The following is a 22,953-nucleotide window of genomic DNA, read 5'->3' as shown; positions in this document are numbered from 1 at the left end:
CCTTTTCCCTTGCTGTCATCTGACTTGTATCCGACTCCACAACAAACCCTTCAGCAACAGTTCTTATCAAGTACTTCTGGGGGATTCAGCTGAGTTTTTGTATAAGCAACGACTCTTTTTGCACTCATGTTTCATCATTTCAAGCACCATGCGATTAAGTTAGGTAGTTACAGTAACAAGCATACAACTCAAGCGTTGAGGACAAAAATGTATAATCTTTCTAGAAATTAACTTGGGAGCCACATGGGTTTGGTATGGCGTGGGCTTTGGTCATTATCTTTTACCCAGAAGAATGTCAGTTCATCTGACCAGATGGTTAAAAGCAAATCAATTTAGAGAGCTTCTGTCTATTAGAAAAGAGGTCAAGACCTGAACTTCTACCCTCAATTCCCAGTAAAATAATAACCGTTTATTGTTAACAAGCGCTGGGCATTGCATGTTAGTTCATTTATTCCTTTGACAGGACTGGCACTGATTAGGAAACCAAGGCTCAGAAGGGTGAAGTTCTTGTCCCAGGTTACACAGCTGGATAAAGTAGGAACTTTGAACTCAGGCTGTCTGACTCTAAAATTCACTGTGCTACCCAGCTTACAACTGGTAGTCAGAAGTCATCCAGCTAGATTTCAGTTTTCCTTATCCTGCCTTGAGGGGTGTCTGGTTGTTTAAAAAGTAGCAAACTGGTGGATTGTAGGCCCTACAGAGGTGATACAGGACCTATTTACCTTTTACTGGCTGTAATGAGGGAGTCATCTTATCTCACATCTTTGCCTCTCTCTGTGCTCTCATACGTCTGGGCTGTGAAAAATATGCACGACTGGATGTTACAGTTGAACTTTTGTTCTGGATTTGGATTTTTTTTAAGTTTGGCATTTGAGCAGAATCACAAGTTGTAGAAAGTGGTAATCTCTAGACATTTGAGGTCTGATTCACCAACGCTATTGGAATTAAAGAAAAACCTGTATTTGTGTGCTCCATTTTATCCTAACTCACTAGGATGTTTTTATAAATAATGAACCTAGATATTTAGCAAATGGCATGTATTTAGCTGTTGAAGATTTCATGGGATCTGCTGTTCATATGTTTCAAAGTTATCCTAAAGATAGGAGTTTGCCTGAACACTGAATTCACTGGGAAGTGACTATGGAAAGTGAACTATACTGGCATACAGAGGCAGCTTTAAAATACAGAGTATAGAAATTAAGCAGCTTGACAGTTCTCTTAGGAGGTACGCTTATGAAGTATTGAGAGCCTCAAGTGTGATGATTTCAGTTGGTCACAGAGTGTTAATGAATTTTGAATTGAGGCAGTTATGATTAAGCCTGTTGCCTTTTTCAACACTAATCATTATTAAAATGATGATTGATCTTAGTGATTATGAAACCATTAAAAAGGCATCTGCCTATGCCTGAATTAACAGGATGGATGTAGGTTTTGTAGTTGTAGCCAAACAGGACTTTAGTGATTGTGATTTCAAGGTGCTTGTTTGTTTAGGCTCCTTCCTGTGTTTTCGGAGCCTACAGTACTGTTTTTTGTCACAGGGTACAAGCAGTGGGGTTGAGGGGTAGTGCTTGGTGCGACCCCTTGGGCCTCACTGTGGCCTATAAAGTGAAAGGAGTAGGGTGGTTTCTCAACGTTCCAGAACCCCACCCTTGACTGGGGAGATGCTTGTGGAGACCCTTCCGTGAACATTCAACAACACAGCCACATGATGACGGCAGCCACTTTATTGAGTGCAAGCCATGTGCCAGGCATTTGCACCATCAGTATTAATCCTTAATTCCCCTAGGGTGGTGGTGGCCCCATTGAGAGGATGAGGAAAATGCTGCCTGAGAATTTCAGTGCTTTCCCTCGGGCCACACAGCTGGTCCAGCAGAACCGGGGTTTGAAACTATTCTTCATTATCTACAGTCTTGTGCTTCCTTAAAAGAGTGTTCTTTTGGGAGATTGCTGCAGTCTTAAGAAAGCTGGGGAAAGACTTTATCGCATCCAATGTATGAAGATACAAAAACATGATTCAGAAGAATAGCCTCAGTCTCTGTAGAGCCCACCCAGCTCAGAGGGCCTTTTACCCTAGCCAACCACCTTTCCCATAAAGCAACTAGGGAAGAGGGACCCCATTTCTCCCTCGTGTCCCCCGTCCTGTGTGAATTATAGACGCCTCTGTCCTGATCACCCTGCTCCCACCTAGGAGGTGTGTGTGCCTGATGGCAAGCAGCCCCGGGCCTGCCAGGGGATACATGTGACTCTCGTTGCCCTATGAGCTCCGGTCTTGGGTGGGGACCATGGCCCAGGTCTTCACATGCCCCCATGCTCCCTACCCTGCTTCTGTGACCTGATGCCCCACTTAGGGCCCAGCGTGGGTGTCATTTCACTCCCTGTCCCGGTCTGGTTTTTATGAGCCATCCCTCATATGGACTCGAGGTGGATCAGGGAAGGTGGGCAAGCTGTGGGGTAGATCAGGTCTGCTAGAGCCTTCCCTCCTTTCTATGTCCAGCACCCAGGTGTCCTCGGCTGCTTTTCCTGCCCCCGGTGCTCAGCGTGCCAGTGCTGCCCTTTCCCTCTCTGGGTTTCAGTTTCTCCATCTATTGGAGGACGGTGCTATTGGGGCTCTGGAGTGCCTTCTGGATCTGTGGTTCAAAGCCTTCCCCACCCCATCCTCCCTTCAGTGCCCCACTGAGATGCCTGTATCTTCTTCCTTCTCATAAAAACTCCCATCTTGGTCTCAGCCACTCTCCTTTCCTTCCTCTCCAGGTGACCCTAGAGACAGCTGACTTCCAAGATGGCCCCACTTCTTCTCCTAGGACAGGCAGGGAGCTCACTGCCCAAGCTTGTCCTACGTCTCTGGTTCCTTATGTGGAGATTCAGTTCCTCCTCCAGAATCATACCTAGGATGTGTGCCTCATCCCCATCACTTCCTGGGTTGACTCTTTTTGACTGTTTGGTTTGCTTCTTGGGAGTTTGGCCTTGTACACAGTTAGGGATTCTTTAAATACCTTTTAACTTCAGGGGTTTTGTGGATGGATGTGTGTGTGGAAGGGGAGCGTGTGTGTAGCCAAGCATGAGGGTAAGAGAGTGGTTATTATTCCCCACTGGTGTCCAGTGGTGGGTCCAGATTATTGGCTTCCAGAGCTCTGTTTGTCAACATTTTTTTCTGTGTGGGAGGGGCAAAGGTAGTAGATACATTTTACATTGTAGCTCCCAAACATCTATGTATATATCATCTGAAAACATGACTTTGATGAAAATATACTTACACTCACTAAATTCTCATATTTGCCATGCTTTCCGATAGTTTCCATTCTATTTTATTTCATTTTTCAAAATTTCTGGATGTAAACCACAAAATGAACTTCATATTCATTCCACTTTAAGCGTCTTCTCCATTACAGTGTACATTCCATGAAGACAGGCAAAAATTATTCTAATTCCTATAATTCGTGCTCAATTCATATTGTCAGCGGATTCTTCTAAGCAAATCCTCTGGAGAAATATTTTTGTTCTGAGAAACAATTTCATTCAAAAGATAAGGCGACTTGTGTCACTGGTCTGCTTTCCTTCCACATTAGCTGTTAGAAATCTCAGAGGCACGTTAATAAAAATGTGTTCATAGTACACATTTTGGTTATGATCTTATTCCTGTTTCATTTTCTTTTCTTTTCCTTGTTAATTTTAATTTCTCATCTTATGATTTGTCCTAAATATTTAGACTTCCAGCTGATTTTAAAGATGCTCAGTGAGAAAACCACAAATCAGACATACCTAAAAGTAGAGACAGAAAATCCCCCATGATCTTGCTTTCAGAGGAAAGCCTTTTCATTTTCGGGTGTCTGTGCTGCAGACTGGCTTATTAAGAGATCTCCTCAGACATCAAAGGGATCATGTTATTCGCATTATTCCTGTAGTAATGTATCATAGACATCCTTCCCTGCCCTTACATGTAGATCTCCCGCTTTCTTTTAAACAGCCATCTAGGATTCCCTTACTTATTTACTTCAAATTTTTATGTTCTTGCTGCCTAGAGTTCTTTTTCGGAGCGAGGCAGATACTAAATAACAAGTTACCTTAAAAAGAATAGTAGAGGTTAGGAACTAACCCTAGCCACTTGACCAAACAGAATCCCCTCTAGTGACTGCTTCTGGAGCCACCAGTTTTCCTGAGAATGGAATTGCTCATAGAAAGCCTGTGCGGGTCTGAGCTTGGGGGATGGTGGCAGACACGCCTGCTGCACCCCCTTGCTGGCCACCCCAGCCCCGGCTTCTGGGAGCTGGTAAGTGACAGAAGAGGGAGAGGTTTGACTGGCAAGGCCAGATCAATGTGAGGGATGCTCCCCAGCTTGGAGTGGGTGTGCAAACACTCAATTCTGCTTAGTCATGGCCTTGGGTATTGATTTCTACTTCAGGACCACAATTAGGTGGTGCCTGGTTTTTAACCCACCCAATGTCTTTTAAATTAACTTCATTTTACTTTCTAATGCTAAAACAATGATGAATTATAGGCATGGAGTAATTAATCTTCTGAGTAAATGTATCACATATTTTATCTCAGTTATAGACTCCTCACTTTATGTATTTTTAAACACTGATTCATGACTTTATGAATTTATTCAGAAAGAAATGATCCATGTTCCTATGGTCTCGTTACATTTATTGGAAAAAAGCTGACCGTGAATGAGGGTTGTTCATCCCAAAGACTGGTTTTTATGGTGGAGAGACACACCTGGTGAGCGGAATGGTGGCTGCTCCCCCGGCCCACCTGTGCTGGCACGGTTGACACACGGCCTGGGAGCTGGGCCCTGTTTCACCTCCTGAGTGTCCTGTTCTATGATGGGCCCTAGGCAGACTTTGCTGGACAGTCCAGGCGGTGTAGGAGCTGGGCTAGATGGGCATCTGTCTCCCTCAGAGAGGAGCCGGTGCTGACCCTGGGCCGGCCCCCTCGAGGGGGAGATGCCTGCCCTGGGGGTGTGCAGACCTGCAGGGTGGGCAGCGAGCTGGGCCCTGGACCCAGTGCCCATGTAGCGAGTAGTTAGCAGGTGCTCTGTGCCAGGCCCTGTGCTGTTCCTGGGGCGTGGCCAGGCCAGGGAAGCGTGTAACACAGACGCACCAGTAAAGTGAGCCAGCGTCCATGGGTGTGTGTACCCCACAGACCCTGGCTCACGTGTTTTACGTGTGTTGCCTCATTCACATTCAACAGCAAACCTGGCCCACTTCTGCCCTTCTTATTCTCACTTTATGAAGAAACAGCAGCAAGGAGGGGTCAAGTCACTTGCTTGAGTCCACACAGCCAGTAAGGGGCAGATCTGGAAGCTGACCCCAGGCTCTTTGTCCTCTGGACAAGGTCAGAGTGCATCTGAACACATGACTGCAAATGTTCTTAAATGGGGGCAGCACTGCCCACCAGGTGCCAACACTATTACAGTCGGCAGCTCCGCCCCCAAGGTGCATCCTCAGGCTGCTCCGTCCAAGTTGTCTGGATGACCCGTGGCTGAGGTCCTGGTGGAGCTCCATAAAAGCCCAGGCGAGACTTGGCAGCCATGGGACTGGCAAGGAAGTATGCTTCCCCGCCAGGTGGGTGCAGTAAGGCCTCTTCAAACCAGAGGGCACGGTTACTGCTCTTTGTTTTTCCTGTTGACTGTGACCCTCATACATGAATGGAAATAGTAATCCTGCCTTTGCCTGTCTTACTCCGTAGTTTGGAGAATCAGTTGAGATGAGAGATAGGAACATGTTTCTTTTCTTAGATACTGTGTGCAGGTGTGCACATGGTGTGTTTATAGGGGTACCAGTGAGCATCGGGGGCGTGAAATGAGATTACACTTAGAATTCAGATGTCAGGAAATGTAATCATAGACAGGTGTGAAAGCCTCTGTTAACGGAGAAAAGGAATGACTGCTTTCTTGTCAAAAGGAAGATGTTTGGTTTTAAACTTACTCAGTTCCTGCCATTTTGAAATGTTTGCCCATTTCTTTTCAGCCAAGGAAGTGGACACGTGGGAGCATGTGGTTCGTGTCAGGCAAATGAAGCAATACTAAGAAAAGACTTCTTTTATAAAATGATGGGGTTTGGCAGTTTTCACATGACCTGGGCCCATTAGATCCCAGGGAGGCAGTGAGCTACTTTGATCAGCCCCACGTAGGGCACATCATCTCACTGCCGTTTACCTTGACCTGAGCTGTCAGAAGAGGATGTAAAGGCCTGACACAGTTAAGAAAGAAAGACAAGCTCTGTACTTCCACCTAGGAGAGGCAAATGGATCTGGGCCTGGGTGTCAGAACTGCTGGTGGGGCTCCCTGACAGTGAGACAAGGTCTCGGCCCAGGTGCTCAGAAATGCAGCATTGGGCTCTGCTTTTTTTCTCCTTTTTTTTGTGGATGATGCCATCTTGGTGTTTATTGAGACTAAGTGCTCATTTCTCTGCTCTGTACGGTGAGAGGGTCTGCAGAGGTAGATGCAATGGATCTTGCCCTCAAGGTAGTGACAATCTACAAATAATACAAGACGACACCCTATAGGTTCACCTGCCCAGCTTAGACCAAGAGCTCTGGAAAGCAGGGCAGTGCCTTGCCTCTCTCTGCTTTCTTTCATGGCCTCATACGTAGTTGGTGCTTAAGCATTTGTTGTTATGATTTACTTTCATGATTAACTGCAGGTGGTGCAACTTTTAACTCTGGGGTGGCAAATAGTTTTGACTCACATGCCCACTGCAGTCTGGGGGTGACGCCTGATCGGGCACCGTGTGAAGCTGCGTTAGGGTGCAGTCGGAGGAGTGCCGGCTGGAGACCGGCGAGGGGTGTCTGCTGCAGGGGTGCCTGGGGAGCAGAGGCAGTAGGCACACAGCGGTCATTTGCCTTCCCCGATGAGTACATCATGCTTTTGAAAGAGAGGGCAGGAGAGCACGCAGAGGAAATGAAATGCCCCCGTCTTCTCTGGAAGGGTGGAGCAGATCAATAGAAAAAACATGCTTTCAGTGACGGAGAAGAGCAGTGACAGAGACCAGAGGGTCCAATGGGTGTGACATATATGCAGGGTGTTATGGGAGCTGACAGACTGGAGCAGAGGGGGTCGTGGAGGAGGAAAGGGAGTTGGGTGGAACAGAGGCCCTGTGCCCGGCGGGGTAACATATCCGTTGTTTGTTGGTGCGTAGAGCATAGGCAGATTGTGTAGAGGTCCTTGGGGATGCCACATGGAGGAATGGAGACATGATACTGTCCTCCGCTTTTCAAGAAGCTTTCCCAAATGCTCCACACCCAATTAGTTGCTCCATTCCACATCTCCCCACAGGAGATTCCCAGTACTCTGCTTTAGCTTTGATTGTCATCTGCTCTGTCTAGACATGTTGATGTATACATCTGCTGTCCTCCACCAGGACATGGACACTATCTTAGCCGTCTTTTATCTCCATTGCTCAGGACCGCACCTGGTATGGAATAGATACCCAGTGAATATGGCTGAATTAAATTGAAATAGGGTGCCTGAAGTCCAAGCAAGGTGGGGTGGAGGTGGGCAGTGCCTTCGTGGTGAAGCTGGGTGAGGAGGTGTATGGCTGCCAACCATAGAATGTACACACTACCAAGGGGTCCCAGGATGAGTGGGATGGGAAGCAAGCCAAGTCTGAGGCATCAAGTTTTCAGGAGTGTGTTGAGTCCCAGAAACCAGTTGGAATTGAAGACAGCAATAGAGAATGGATGAGATGGAAGGAGGAAATCTGGAAAACTGAGCCTAGATGAATTCCCAGGGGCAGTGACTTGCAGGGCTTATGGGTCCTGTGCACAGAGAACCATCCCTAAGCCTGTGGGTCAAAGGGAATCATCCAAGGAGTTGAATCTCTTGAGAAGTGAGGAGCTGCTGAAGATTCTCTTAGGTGCTTTAACTTTCAGAGAAGCAGAGTGATCCTGTAGGCCCCCAGTATCTAGTTAGGACTTTTGTTTGCAGTTGACCAAAAACCAAACCTAAACTGGCTCAGTTTATTGGCTTTTGTAACTGAAAAGCCCAAAAGTGGGGGGAGAATTTTGCCTTCAGGTTCAGCTTGATCCAGGGGCTCATACAGTAGCATCAGAGCTAGGTGCTTTCCTCTGTCTGAGCTTCTCTGTCTTTCTGTTTGGCCCTCTCTCTCCTCATCTTTTGGCTTGGCTTCCCTAGGTGTTGGCTTTTCATCTTTATGTCCCCTTGGTAACTCTAGGCTTATAGCCTCTGAGAGCTAAGTCAAGCCAATGACAGAACTTCTGGCCTAGTGGCTGAGTGAAACCCAGGATTAGCTTTAACTGAATCTGGTTGGTGGGCATTGGGACACATGCCTATCCCTGAACCAGTAACCTGGGTCACATACCGACCCTTGTGGTCCCTGGACTGAAAGTAGGAAAGGAGCAATTCTCAGAGGAAAGTCAGGGTGCTGTTACCCTGTGAGTTTTGCTGGGTGGCAAGAACCATAATGAGCCACCCACTGCCAGCTGCTTGCTTTACCCCTGCAGCCAAGCAGCAGCTGCCTCTGTGCTGCCGATAAGTGAGGCCACATCCAGCGAGAGTGCCCTGTCAGCTTCCTCTGCCCTCTTCCCATGGACCAGATGCCTTTGAAGTTGGTCTCCATGGAGTGGTCAGCCAGGCCACCTGCTGGCCACCTTCATTTGTCATCTTGGATACATTCTGGATGGCATCCGGGGCAGTGGCCCTGCTTGGCCTGGGTGGTCATGGGGTCACTGGGATGGCGACAGTCCTCTGAGGTTCCTGTCCCATTTCCTGGTCCTCCTATTGGGACTCCACTTCCAGAGCCCGGGAGTGCGGCCTTGCCCCTTCCTGTCCCGGGTGGCCTTTGATGGCGAGTTTCTGATGGTTCACAGGGCTCTTTCCCGCTTCACTTAATCTGATTTTCACCATCACCTGAGTGGGCAAGGGTGAGTATCCTGGTTTTATGGATGAGGAAACTGAGAAGCAGAAGGGGCAAATGACTTAGCCGAGTGCCACAAGGAATGGACTCACTTGCATGTGCTCTACAATTTGTACTTAGAAACCAAAGGTGAAGAAGAAGGAAGGCATGCTGACTATTCCAGCCAGTCTCTTCATGTGAATGTGGCATCAGCTACCCATTGGCGGCCCTCTAAGTACATACTTCATTAATACCTGCAGAGGAAGGCATTACCTCTGTTTACATCCCAGCGCTCTGAGCTGAGGCCGCCTGCTGCTCCCCCTCCCGTGATCCCCGGCAGAGTTTACTGGAGGTTGAATCACACATCAGAACCCTGTAAAAGTGGCCACAGCTCCTGAGGGCACCTCCTGGAATGTGTGAGGCAGCAGGTGTGAGGGTCTCTCGGGCAACCTCGGGTGACTTGGTCACCTGACAAGGCAATGGCTGCTCTTGGATCTTGCTGCTCCTGGTTCGCTGTCCTCCCTGGGGTCCCTGGTCCCTCACATGGCTTCCCTCTGAAGGCTGAGTCTGGACATTGCTCATCAGGTCATAGAGAATTGTAATTTCACACTGGAAGACATCATCCATTCAGGCTTCTTGTCTTACAGGTGAGAAATGGAGACCCAGCCTTAGAACCTTACCTCCTCTCACTCCCACCCCCAAGTCCATGGTGTCCCTCGGTCCCTTCATCCTCCCCCTCCCCTCACACCTGGGCTCCTGCAGCCCTGGACCTCTCATCACCCTTGACTGATTTGCCCTTGTGGATGCTCCTCCCTCTGACTAGAGGTGGGGAGGCCGTGGATGCAGAGCAGGAGCTGTGAAGCTCTTCCCAGGTGTTTAGTCGTGGGCATTTTCCTGGGACGGGGCCTGCAGTATTGTTATGGGTGGGATGTCTGTGTCCCGCCCCCCCTCCCCTGCCTGTGTTCATGTGTTCAAAGCTCAACCCCAGTGGGATGTTGTATGGAGGTGGGGCCTTTGGGAAGTGTTTTGGGTTAGATTAGGTCTTGAGGGTGGGGCCCTCATGTTGGGATTAGTGCCCTGAGAAGAAGAGGAAGAGATCTCTCTCTCAATGTGTATATTTCCACCAAGGAAAGGCCAGATGAGGACATCATGAGAAGTCAGCCATCTGCAAGCCAGGGCAAAGGCTCTCACCAGACATCAGATCAACTGGCACCTTGATCTTCCCAGCCTCCAGACTGTGAGAAATAAGCCTCTGTTTGTTTCAGCCACCCAGTCTATGGTATTTTGTTATGGAAGGCTGAGCTGACTAAAACAATTATGGAACGTCTTATCAGGAAGGGCTATTGAATAACGTTTGGTCAAAACTTCTCATTTTGCTCATTTATTTCTTCATTTATAAATACCAAGTATCTATTTTTGTGAGACTTGGGAATACAGTGATATATGAAATAGAAATGGTCTCTGATTGTATAAGAAATTATCATTTATTGGGAGAGGCAAGTATCAAAGAGGTAGTTTTTTTTTTTAATTAAAATGTTCCATTGTGAATAGGGCTATGCAGAAATATGGTGAGCTTTGACAGTGGGCCCAAATTTTGTCTGGGAGGTCATCAAAGCTTTTGCTGAGAAAGTGTCATTTAAGCTGAGCCTCAAAGGACAAGTAGAACTTAGCCTGATGAAAAGGCGGGAATTGGTGGGGGTCAGGGTGGAGGGAGGCATTCTACAGTGAGGGAACTGGATGTGGACCTGAGTCACTCAGGGGCTGAGCTGGGGCCAGCAGAACACAGATATAGCTCCAAGCCCTGCATTCTCTCCACAGCCCTGTGCTGGGCTTGTGCTACTGCTGTATCAGGGTTGTGTGCTCACCGAAGAGGGGAGTGGACACACACGGGGGTAGGCACACCAGGTGGGTGAAGCAGCGTGGGCAGAGGCATGGAGAAGGGAAATCATGGACTTGGGAACACAGTGGGAGGGAGCAGCTCGGCCCATGATTTGGAGTGGACACTCCTGCAGGAGAGAAGCAAGCAAGCCAGAAGGTACAGAAGGGTGGAAGGTGAGGGCGTTCACCAGGGGCTCCGGCAGGGATTGAAAGGGAGGGCCTGTGAGACGTTGGGATCAGCTATTTATTGTCTCTACACTCTGACCATTAATTCCAGGTGTGTTATAGGAAGGGTTTTTGGTAACTTAGAAAGATTCCTACCCTGCTTGTTTTGCTTTTTGGTACATATGCTAGAATCTCAAGTTCTCATGTTTTTATAGTCCCCTTTCAGTCTGGCTTTGTTGCTTAATTCCTTCTCTTTTTTTCTTCTCTACCTCCTATTAGCACCTGTGTGTACTTTATGTGTGCCCTGTATGGTGCTGGATGCTGGGGTTACAAAGACAGTAGGAGATGATCTCTGCCAATGGGGAGCCCGGGACTGCAGGACACAGAAGGGTTATGTGTGTGGAGGGGAGACTCTGTACCTTCTACTGCCAGGCTGTACGCCAGGAGACCACTGCAAAGACGGGCCCTGTGGGTGGATGAGCAAAGCAGAGCGGTGAACCTTACATGGCTCATCAAGCCTTGTTGATCTTTTGACAGCAGGCCGGGAGCTCTGTGAGGGTAGGGTTCAGGCTTTCTGAGGAGGACCCAGGTGCTCAGGGATAGATGGGTGGATGATGGATGGATGGATGAATGGATGAACGGATGGATAGATTGATGGTGGATGCGTGGATGGATGAATGGATGGATAGGTTGATGGATGGATGGATGTTAGTACCATAGCACTAGTAAAGGGATGCTTAAAAATAGGACAGCTGCCAACCAAGTACAGTTAAAGATCCTGGCATCTCCTATTCCCCGCCAGTTGACAGTTTCTGTTTCTCAAGGCTCTGTGAGGGGTTAACTGGTTTTGAGACTGCTGGTTTAGAGCCTCCTGTTTGGTGAAACTTTACTGTTTAAAGAAGATAAATCAGGTTGCAGAATTTGATTTTAAACCTTTATTTCTCTAGTGACTTGAGTCTCATGGGGGACTTTTCATCCACATAATAGGGTGGTCTCTGGTGAAGAATTGGTGCTTTCTTAAAAGATGGTTTGCTGGCCCTACCCACCCAGGATCCCTTGTTAGTGAGGCGGATCCCTGCTGGTGGCTGGTTGAGTGTGCCTGGCAAATGCAGGGAGACTGGGGTGCAGGAATCATGTACTCTTTTTGTTTAGCCTGGGGTAGGGCTTTTAAGGTGCAGTCCCTTCCCAGGGGCCACCTCATTTCATGTTCAGTTCTTGAGGGCTCTTGCTCACCTCTTTTCAGCCATCCCATTCCTTCATCCGTTCTGTGGTTTCTTCCATCCCAGCTGCTGACTCCATATCTTTTCTGTGCGACGTCTCACGGTCCTTCAGCCAGTTGCACGTTCCCACCCCACCCTGCAAGGAACCTGACTTTTTTGGCGGCTTCCTTTCAGATCACTGACCCAACATTCTTTTCTCAAATGAACAATCCTCTTGTGAAGTAATTACCTCCCCTTCCCATGATTGTTGTTTTGCAAGATTTCTTTTTAACACTACATTTGCTTAAATGTGGAGGTGTATTTGTTTTACTGGAGTCCTTTTAAATGGCAGGATTGGGGACCAGGATGACACTGGCTTCTGGGCAGACTGGTCTGTCGTGCTCTCCAGGCTGTGATTGTTCAGCTGGCACCATGGTAGAGTGTCTGTAAGAAAGAATCATGTTACAGCAAGGTTATATTTCTTATAATCAATTCCATCAAGTAATGCACTGAGGATTTTGGAAAGAGAAACCAAAGTCTTCAAAAAGGAGAGAGAGGAGGATGAGAGAAGGGGATAAAAGAACCCTAAACAATTCAGTTGCATGAATGGCCCTTGTATTATTGTGACAAAATTACTTGTAAGTAAACGCTAAAGAGGAAAAACAAGCTGTGTTTGGTAGGTGTACTCTCTGTTCCCTGTCTTGTTTGTCTGCTCTGCAGTATAGCGCTGTGTTGATATAGGGATATAACTGCTATGAATATTGATGGCAGCAAAAGCCTTTTTTTTTTCCCATCTGGCCCAGTAAATAAAGCAGAAAGGATAAAAAGGGAAGAGGAATTGTAAAATCCGCGTGCTGTTTCCAGCTTATCTTGTTCCCTTACAACTCTAACTCTCAAAAACATGTTGACGATCTACCTTTGGTGGTCAGGGTCTAATCTGAGTACAGCAGATTAGTTTATTCAGGGATTTTTTGCTTCTTGTTAAAGCAACAGGGTGGCTTTTCCTTTTAGCTCTCTAGGTTAGCGTCACTGCCTCATTGAAGCTTTCCTGGATCTCTCCTCTGTAGCTGGTAGCAGTCAGTCTCTATTCCTCACTATCCACAGTGGCCTGAGGGCACCTCTCGTGGGAACCCACCACCCAGGGATGTGGCAGTGAACGGGAAGACGAGCCCTTGCTCTCATAGGCTCCCAAGGACTGCAGAGAGTGAACAGAGGAGTCCTTGGAGGTCTGCGTGTGGCACGAGGGGGCATGCACGCTGCTACTCTGGGAGATTTCAGCTGCTCACCGCAGCCTGGAGGGTGTGGCTGGCTGTGCGGAGGGAGTAGGTCATGGTCCGAGAAGGCCTCGCAGCCTGCTGAGGGGTGCGGGGTGCATGGGATGGGATGAGCCAGGCTGAGAGCAGGACCTGCTGGCAGATCTGGAGGAAGCGTGAGTGTGGAGGTTGGGGATGAGCTAAGCTTTGAAAATTGAAAACACTTTGACTCTGGCTAACTGACTCCACAGAAGAATTTGTTAGACCGCTAGGATGGTGTTCTGAGGATCAAGGGGTGCTCTGGTGGCACATTAGGAATGACAGGGACCTTGGGGGGAAGAACCGATGAACTGGCTTTTCAGTGTGACCAGTGGGGAGTCGATAATGGGGGTAAAGCCTGGGGTACCGCCGGGGTTAGATGGTTTCCCTGCTGGTAAAGAGGAAGGATGCAGGGGCAAGGCTCGGTGAAGTCCCACCGGGGACTGGGACTCGTCTGCGATGGAGGGGTAGCACTCTGGCGGCGGATGGCTAGACCCCAGGGTGGCTTAGGCAAAAAAGTGCTCACATGGAACAAAGCAAGTCCTTGCAGGGGAGAAGTGGTCTAACCCTTTGGCCTTATCAGAGGGCAGAACTGCTTATGAAGGTTCAGAGTGCTCTTTGTCAGTTCCCTCTCCTGGGATGTCCTCTGTGTACCACAACTGAACCCCTACCTCTTGCACCAGACTAAACCTTTCGAAGATAGGACCACAGTGGAGACATTTTTCTTACCTTGGCTCCTGGTGTGGGGCCCATCGCCCAGAAGAGGTGCTCACTAAGCATTTCCTGAGCCAAATTTATTCGCCCCCTTGCACCAGGCATCTTAATAAATGAATTCTATGAGTTCCATTTTCCTGAGGCATTGGTAACTTTCCTCAGGTCTCACAGAGGAGAATTAATATTAGCAGAGGACTTTATGGCCTGTATGGGACAGTTTTAATTACTTACGAGTTTTCATTTACTTATTATTTCAGTAGCTTTTTGCCAGCAAATGCCTCTTGTAAAATTAATCGCACACATCTCAGCGGTCTATATTTCTATTGAAACCAAAGCTGTATAAAGAAAATCTTTGTAAAAGAGGAAAGAGCCAACATTTTTAGACCTGCTGATGGATGCATTTTCTACAGCTCATGGAATCGCATGAGTTGGAACTGAAAAGGTCCTAAGAGCCCTCTAGCCTGAGGGTGGCATCTCGGAGGTCTGTGGCAGTCAGATGGGAGTGGCTGCTGAGTCTGGAAGAAGAGGAGGATTCAGGGGCTGAGTCCAGGCTCCCTGGGAACGTGTGTGGTGACCCATCAGTAGTGTCATCCGGGAGAGGCGGCACGCCAGTAAGGAGGCTGTAGGCTTGCCGTCCTGAATCCCCTCCCCTTACTGTTCAGGTGAGGAAACTTAGGTCCAAGGGATTGGAGGGACTTGCCGAGGTCACCTTGCTGCTCAGTGACAGAGATGATCCTGACTTAGAAGTCAGATGGAAACCCGAGAGGAAGAGAGGGTCAAAGCAGATGCAATTTGCTTTCTTCCAAAGGACATTCTGTTCAAAGCCCTGTGGGAATCTTTGTTGCATCCTTGTGCTTTTCTGGGCCTGATTTGGCAATCTTGGGAGGAAAACACGCTGCATTTTGCAAATGTGTGCAAATAACAAACGTGCTGTTATGTCCTAGGCAGAGTCACTGCACACACATCAAGGCAGGTTGCAAAGTGCAATAATATAGCCACTGATGAAAAGTGTTTTACACTTAGTTGCTTATGAGAAATTCAGTGTTAGAATTAAAATGCCTTCTTGCTCCAGGTACAGTGTTAATTGTTCCATTTCTCATAATAAAACTTTGCTTGGAGAAAAATGCTTATACCTCTGAGATACTGATCTAATTAATCCCTGTTTCTTTTCTTCTTTTTCCCCATCCCCCCCTTTTTTAAATTTCTTTGTTTCTCTTCACAGGAAAAAGTAGAATATGCCTTCCTGATTATTTTTACAGTCGAAACATTTTTGAAGATTATAGCGTATGGATTATTGCTACATCCTAATGCTTATGTTAGAAATGGATGGAATTTACTGGATTTTGTTATAGTAATAGTAGGGTAAGTCCCTTTTATTTGAGGATTTTTTTTTTTTTTTGGAAAATGGGAGGTGGGGAGTAACAGAAAACAGTATTTTAAAGGAACGGGGTTGTTCCTTCGTGCCAGTGATTGCTGCCAGAACCTGTCAGGAGTTCTTTGAAGCCTGATGCTGCTGCTGTCGGTCTCTGGGCAGAAACCAATTTGAAATTCTCTTGTTGTTACTCCCTCTTTGAGTAACGTGTTAAGGAAGGAAGTTTAAGCTCAGCTTGTGATGTGAGAGGGTTCATCTTACAGGGCCTTGGGCCTCCACAAGTAGGCCAGCCCTGCTGGTGCTTTGAGTCCAACGTGTACAGCTCTTATGCTTAACACCCCATTAAGTTAAAAAACCAAAATAAAACAGTAAAAAAGTAATAAATCCTTCATAGCAGTGAGGTACTCTGCTATTTAACATCCCTTGAGGAAAGCTATTAATTTTTTCTGCTGAGTTGGGAGAAAAGATGTGGCAGCTACTATCCCATTTCACATAACAAAACAAGTGTTTGAAAAATATCAGATATCCGACATGAAATGAAATAAACCAGAAAATGCAAAGAATCAAGGCTTCTCCCTGAATCCTGTCACAGGAAGAAGACACGAACAGTTTCAGTTAAAGGAGAATGTTAAAATAAAAAACAGTGGCCTGTGTTATTCTGGTCCTTCAACACCTGGAAATGTTTCCAGCAAGAGAAAATGAATCAATGTCAGAGGAATGCTGGGTCTTTGGACCAAATACCCACATAGGAAAATAAGATCTATTCCTTCGCTGAGTCTTAGTTGCCTAGCTGTAAAATGGGTTGCTCCTAAAATTATATTTTCTCCTATAGAGAGAGAATGTTAAATGGCCTTTCTGTTTTTATCTCCATGACTTCATTCAAATGCCTTCTGCAGTTGAGCGAGGTGATTTTTCTTTTGGATTATTCTTTATCATGAATCCTTTAGCTTTTCATGGGAGACTAATACTGCTGGATATTGGGAGAGTGGGATAAATTTTGAGCCTGTTCTTTCAAACCTAGGAAGTTAAAGTGGGATCCAGAGTGGTAGCCCAACAGGATGATTAGACTTATGGAGAAAAATGTTAACTTTTTGCAAAAACCACCCTAGTACATTGGACTCTAAGGTATTGTGGCAAAGGTAGTGCAGCATGAACTAAAATGAAGATACGTATCATGCCTTCCTGTATTTGATGAACTTTAACAAGGAGTGGCAAGCAGGAGCCTTACAGGTCTCTTGGTTCTGGAATAATCTTGCTGTGACTCTCCTGACTCTGGACTTCGTGTTCAGCTAGATTATGGAGCTTCTTAGCTCCATTTCTTTTGTCCCTACCCTACAATCAACTGTCTGGAGGCATTTTTCAGATTATCATACAGCACAAAGACAGGGAACCAAGAAGAGTGTGATAGTCTCATTGAGTTGAAGAGACAGAGACAAGAGTTCAGGGAGGCTGAGGTGGCTGAAATTTGAGAGGCATGATATGGGAGCAGCGAGGGAGATATTGAGAGAAAGAGGTCTGTAAGTATGCCTTGAGGTCCTCTTGAGTTTCGGCTAAAGACTAAGCTACCCTACATGGGATGATAGTCCATAAGGTCAGGCAAAGATTACGACGAGGGAAAAAAGAAAATCTGGGGGGCTATAGCTGACTAATAACTAGGACTCACATAGGTCTGGGAGTTGTTCAAGTTATGACCAACCAGAGTGGAAAGACCTCGTTGAACACCCTGGACTGTCAGTAGAGACCCCAGAAGGGCCATTAGTAGTACAGGCTAACTAACTCTAGAGCAGGGTTTGGCAAACTGTGGTCAGTGGGCCAAATTCAGCCTGCTACCAATTTTTGTAAAGTTTTATTGTAACACAGTCACAAGCATTTGTTTACATAGTTGAGTTGTGTGGTTTAGGTCCACAAAGCCTAAAATATTTACTGTCTGGCCCCTTACAAAACAATTTTGCCAACTCTTGTTCTAGAGTAAAAACCATCTGAAACCCTTAATAATAATATTTGAAAAGAAGCCTGAAAAGGAGCAAACTGACATGCAAGTAACTTAAGTGCCTGCCAAAGCAAAACTCAACACTCTTTAAAGGAAGACACAAAATCCAGATAATTAAAGTGTTCAGCATCCAGTCAGATATTACTAGACATGTGAAGAATTGTGACCCATAATCAGCAGTAAACTCCATCAATAGAAACAGGCCTAGAAATGACAGACATGGTGGGATTAGTGGAGAATTCCTTTACAGGACTTTTAAAACTGCTATTATAAATATGTTTATGGACCTAAAAGGAATATATGACTACAGTGAGAAAAGATGGGACAACGTAAAAAAAAGAACCAAATGGTACCTTGAGAGCTGGAAAACATATCTGAAATGAAAAATTCCCTGGATTGGCCTAACAGCAGATTAGTCTCAATAGAAGAAAATAATCAAGGAATTTGAAGATATAGGAGTAACACAAAGAATAATGATGGAAAATAAATAAATACCACCTTGGTGACCTGTGGGGCAATATCAAGTAATCTAACATACATATATTTTGAGTCTCAGAAGATGGGAGATAGAAGGGAGACAGAAAAAAATATTTGAAGAAATAGTCCAAATTTTCTAAATGTGATGAAAAATATAAACTCACAAATCCAAGAAGCTCAACAAAGCCCAAGCAAAGTAAACATGAAGAAAGCTACATCAAGGCACATCATGATCATAAATTGCTCAAAAGCAAAGATAAAGAGAAAATCTTAAAAGTAGAGAAAAAGCCATGCAACTATGCAAGCAACTGTGCAAGTCAGAAGACAATCGACATTTTTAAAGTGCTAGGGGAAGATGTCCAGGTAGAACTCTTATTCAATGAAGATATCTTTAAAAATTGAAGGAAGAAAGAAAATTTTCAAACAAACCACAGCTGAGAATTCATCAGGAGACCTGCACCTTAACAAATGTTAAAGGAATTTCTTCACACTGAAGGAAAATGACAATAGATAGAAGTATGGATCTATACAAAAGAAATGAAGAATGCCAGAAAGGATGAGTGCATGTGTAAATATAAAAACACTTTTCTCATTTTAAAATCTTTTTAAAGTAATTGATTATTTAAAGCAAAAATAACAACAGTGTATTGGGGGGGTTATAACATCTATAAAAGTAAAATATATGACAACAGTAGCACAAAGGACAGAAGCAAGGAAATAGCCATATACCATAGGAAGGTGCTTTGCAGTCGGTGGAGTTATTTGAAGGTAGACCATGAGAAGTTATATTGTAAATCCTAGAGCACAGGTCAACAAACTTCAGCCCATAGAACAAGAACGGTTTATTGCCTCCCCTGCCCCCCAACACTGACAAAGTATTTACTGTCTGCTAAAGCAGATTTAGTTTTATTGGAAGACAGGCACACTCACTAATGTTTATGGCTATTTGGTGTTAGGATGGAAAAGTTGACTACTTGTGACAGAGACCCTATGGCCTGTAATTCCTAAAATAGTTACTATCTGGCACTCTACAGAAAACTTTTGCTGACACTTGATCTAGAGGAGACACTAGAAAAATAAAGTGGTATAGTTCATAAGTCTATTGGAGATTAAATGGATTTTTTTTAAATCTCAATTTTTTAAAAAAGCAGGGAAGACAGGAACAATGGACAGGGCAAATAGAAAACAAATAGCAAGATGGTAAATTTAAACTCACCCTTATTTAAAATCCACCCTTACTTAAAATCCAGAGGTTATCAGATTTTATATGTCTATAAAAACAACACTCTATAGTGTCTGTAAGAAACCTAATTTATAAAGACATAAATAATTTGAAAGTAAAAGGACAGAAAAATATATACCATGCAAAACTAATCAAAAGAAAGCTATATTAATAACCAACAAAGTAGACTTCAGAACAGGGAATATTATCAAGGATAAAGAAAGACACTTTATGATGATAAAGGTGTCATTTCACGAAGATGATGTAGTAATCCTAAGTGTGTATATATACACACACACGTGTGTGTGTGCATGCCTGCATGTATGCATACATACATACAATAGCAGATCTTCAAAATATATGAAGCAGAACCTGATAGAACTGAAAGGGGGAATAGACAAATCTTCAGTTGTTGTACATCTTAATACCCCTCTCTTGAGGAGTGTTGATAGAACATCTAGTCAGAAAATCACTAAGGATATAGGGAGATTTGAACAGTTCCATCAACCAATTTGACTTAATTGACTTTTTTAGAACACTGTACCCAACAAAAGCATAATACATTCTTTTCTCATGCATATGGAACATTCAGCAAGAAAGACATATTCTGGGCCATAAAACAAGTCTCAGTGAATTTAAGAAGATTAAAATAATATGAAATTATATGTTTTGAATGAATTTAGCAATGTTTCTGGATAAAAGGTCAGTATAAAAAAGCATGTGAATTTCTATATATTAGTCATGAACAATTTGAAAATAAAACGTTAATGACATTATTATTTACTATGGCATCAAAAACCATGAACTATTTAGGGATAAATAGTGACTGAAAATGACTAAACCTGCTGAGAGAAATTAAAGAAGACTTAAATACATGGAATGATGTACCATGTTCATGGACTGGAAGACTCAGTATTGTTGGAATATCATTTCTTCCCAAATTGAGGTATATAGATTGAATCCTAATCTAAATCCCATTAAGATTGTTGTAGAGATGGACAGATTTATTCAAAAATTTATATAGAAATTAGAGAGGCTCTAGACTAGCCAAAGAAATCTGTAAGAACAAATCTGGAACCTGATTTTAAGACTTCCTGTAAAGCTACAGTAGTCAGGACAGTGTGATAGTAGAGTAAGGAATAGACATAAAGATCAATGGGACAGAATAGGGAGTCTAGAAGTAAACCCATATGGATGTGATCAATTATTTTTAGACAGAGGTGCCTTGATGACTCAATGGGTTGAGGAAACAGTTTTCAACAAATAGCACTGGAACAACTATTTATCCATATGAAAAAGAAGGCTCTCCATTCTTACCTCATACCGTATACAAATATTACCTTAAAATGAATCATAGCCCTATATTTAAAAGCTAAAACTATTAACATTTCTAGGAGAAAACCTTTATGACTTTGGGGTAGGCAAAGATTTCTTAGGACCCAAAAAGCACTTGGCATAAAAGAAATAATTGAAATTTTGAACCTTATCAAAATTTAAAACTTTTCTTCAAAGGAGACACTGTGAAGAAAATGAAAAGATAAGGCACAGATTGGGAAATCATATTCCCAATACATATATTTGTATTCCCAATACATACCAAGGACTTGTATTCAGAATTTATAAAGAACTCTTATAACTCAAAGATAAGGAGATGACCCAGAACATAAATGGGAAAAAATTTGAATAGGTCTTCCCAAAAGAAGATATGTAAATGGTCAACAAGCACCTGAAAAGATGTTCAATGTCATTGGTAACTAGAGAAGTGCCAATTAAAACAACAATGACATAGCACTACATACCCACTAGTATTAGTAAAAAGACCGACGATACCAGATGGAACTCTTACACACTGCTTATAGAAAAGGAAAATGATACTATCACTTTGGAAAAGTTTGCCAGTTTCTTACAATGTTAACCATACACTAACCACATGACCATATTACCAGGACTATCCTGGGTACTTACCCAAAATAAATGAGAATACATGTTCACAAAGAGACTTCATTCATAATAGAGAAAAACTGGTAACAACCCAAGTATTCCTCAACAGGTGAATGGATAAACTCATTGTGATATGTTCATACAGTGGGATATCAGTCAACAATAAAAAGAAATGAACTGCTGATAAATGTAACAGCTTGGATGAATCTCAAAACCATAGAGAACAAAAAAAGATAAACAAAAAGGAGAACATGTTGTATGACTCCATTTATGTAAGATTCTAGAAAAGGAAAAAACAACCTAAAGTGATAAACCAGATAAAGTCAGTGGATACCTGAGGCTGAGCTGAGGATGACTGTAGGAGGCATGAGAGCACTGTTTGAGATATTGGGAAGGCTCTCTGTCTTGGTTGTGGTGTTTGTTACTGGGGCTTAGGCACTCATCAAAACTCATCTCATTGTACACCTTAAATGGGTGTATTTTATTATATATAAATTACGCTGCAATAAAGTTGGTTTTAAAAGTAAAAAATCATCTAGGAAACTAAAGTCGAACTGGACTTGGTCTTTTTTTCTCATTAAGTATGAAAAACTTTAGAACATCAGATTACCCTTTATCTAAAATATGTACTAAATTGTAGTCAAAGAGCAGAAGAAAAGTTCAAAAAGAAAAAGAAAAATGAAATTATTATGTCTTCCCTTGAATCAAACTCCTGCTCACTGAAGTTGCCAACTGCCAACTCTATCTTCATCCAGTGGATTTTCCGTTCCAAGTCAACCATGACCTATTGCTTTTGTCAAGATTCCCAATAACAGAGATGTCAAGAAAGTAATTGATATTTCTAAAATGTTAACTGTTAATAATGTGACCACAGGAAGGTTCAGCGTGTCTACCGGCGCAGATATAATTCTCTTATAGAAGAGTTTGATCTGAGTCAACTTTTATCCCACTCCTCTAAATTTCTCAACATACATGTATTTCAAGCATTCAAGCTCATCACTTAAGCTTTTGTGAACATGGAGGGCTCATTCTGGTGCTTCTAATTTGTGTCAGTTTGGGTAGCTCCTTGCCTTCCTGTCTTGGGGTAAACTTTTAATAACAGTCTAGGATCAAATACTTTCTCCTCTTGTCCTCATCTCTTCAGGCACATGGTACTTATTTTGTTTGGGTGGGGGCAGTGAAAGGAGTAGAATCACAGAACATTAGAATGGGAAGGGCAGGGCTCTGGATCATTTAATCAGTTTTCAGAGTAGGAAACTTAGGCCCAGAGAAGGGGAGGGACTTTCCTAATGCCTCCTAACTCAGGAATGGAAGCATGCCCTGACCCCTTGAGCCCTCCAGCTGTCTGGAAACAGCAGCTGGCTTCCCTCTCTGAGTCAGGCTCCTCTGTGATGGGAGAGACATTGTTCACCTGTTTTCAAGGGCATCACCGAAGAACAGGGGATAAAAGGGCCATAAAGTGTACATTGCAAAGGTACACTGATACTTGAAAGCAATCTTAAGTTACCACCTGCATAAATTATTTTCCTAACCCTTTGGGATGAACATTTCTGTGGCTGCTGCATTTCAGAAGAGTTTGAGGTTTTCTTTCTTCCTTTTGCTTTGTTTTTATGACACTGTGAACTTGTTTTGGAGGGGAGACTTTTAACTTTATTTAGCCTTGCTGCAGGGGTTTATAGTAATTACAAAACTATGCTAATGAGAGAGACCTATCATAAATCTGATATATTTCCCCAGTCATAACCAGAAAGAGCCCACCTTCTGTAGCTTTGAAAAGGTAAAGACCTGACTTATTCCCTCCCTGTTCCCCACCCCCCGCCAGGTTCATTGCTAATTGCGGTACTGTTA

General features: G+C 44.2%; 1 protein-coding gene across 5 annotated transcripts in view; it reads left to right on the top strand.

Moving 5' to 3' along the window:
- Positions 1-22,953, top strand: part of CACNA1D (calcium voltage-gated channel subunit alpha1 D) — a gene marked incomplete at both ends in the record, with an annotated part of 464,657 nt that overhangs the window by 288,699 nt on the left and 153,005 nt on the right. For all 5 annotated transcript variants that reach the window (XM_079713181.1, XM_079713184.1, XM_079713182.1 and 2 more), the window contains one exon: positions 15,326-15,465. In XM_079713181.1, the coding sequence (XP_079569307.1) occupies positions 15,326-15,465 (140 nt within the window). The remainder of the gene's footprint in view (positions 1-15,325; positions 15,466-22,953) is intronic.

Source organism: Hyperoodon ampullatus, assembly GCF_949752795.1.
Source record: "Hyperoodon ampullatus genome assembly, chromosome: 10".
NCBI classification, from domain to species: Eukaryota; Metazoa; Chordata; class Mammalia; order Artiodactyla; family Ziphiidae; genus Hyperoodon; species Hyperoodon ampullatus.
Note: the sequence above shows the minus strand (reverse complement) of the source record. Positions and strands in the feature narration are given on the sequence as shown.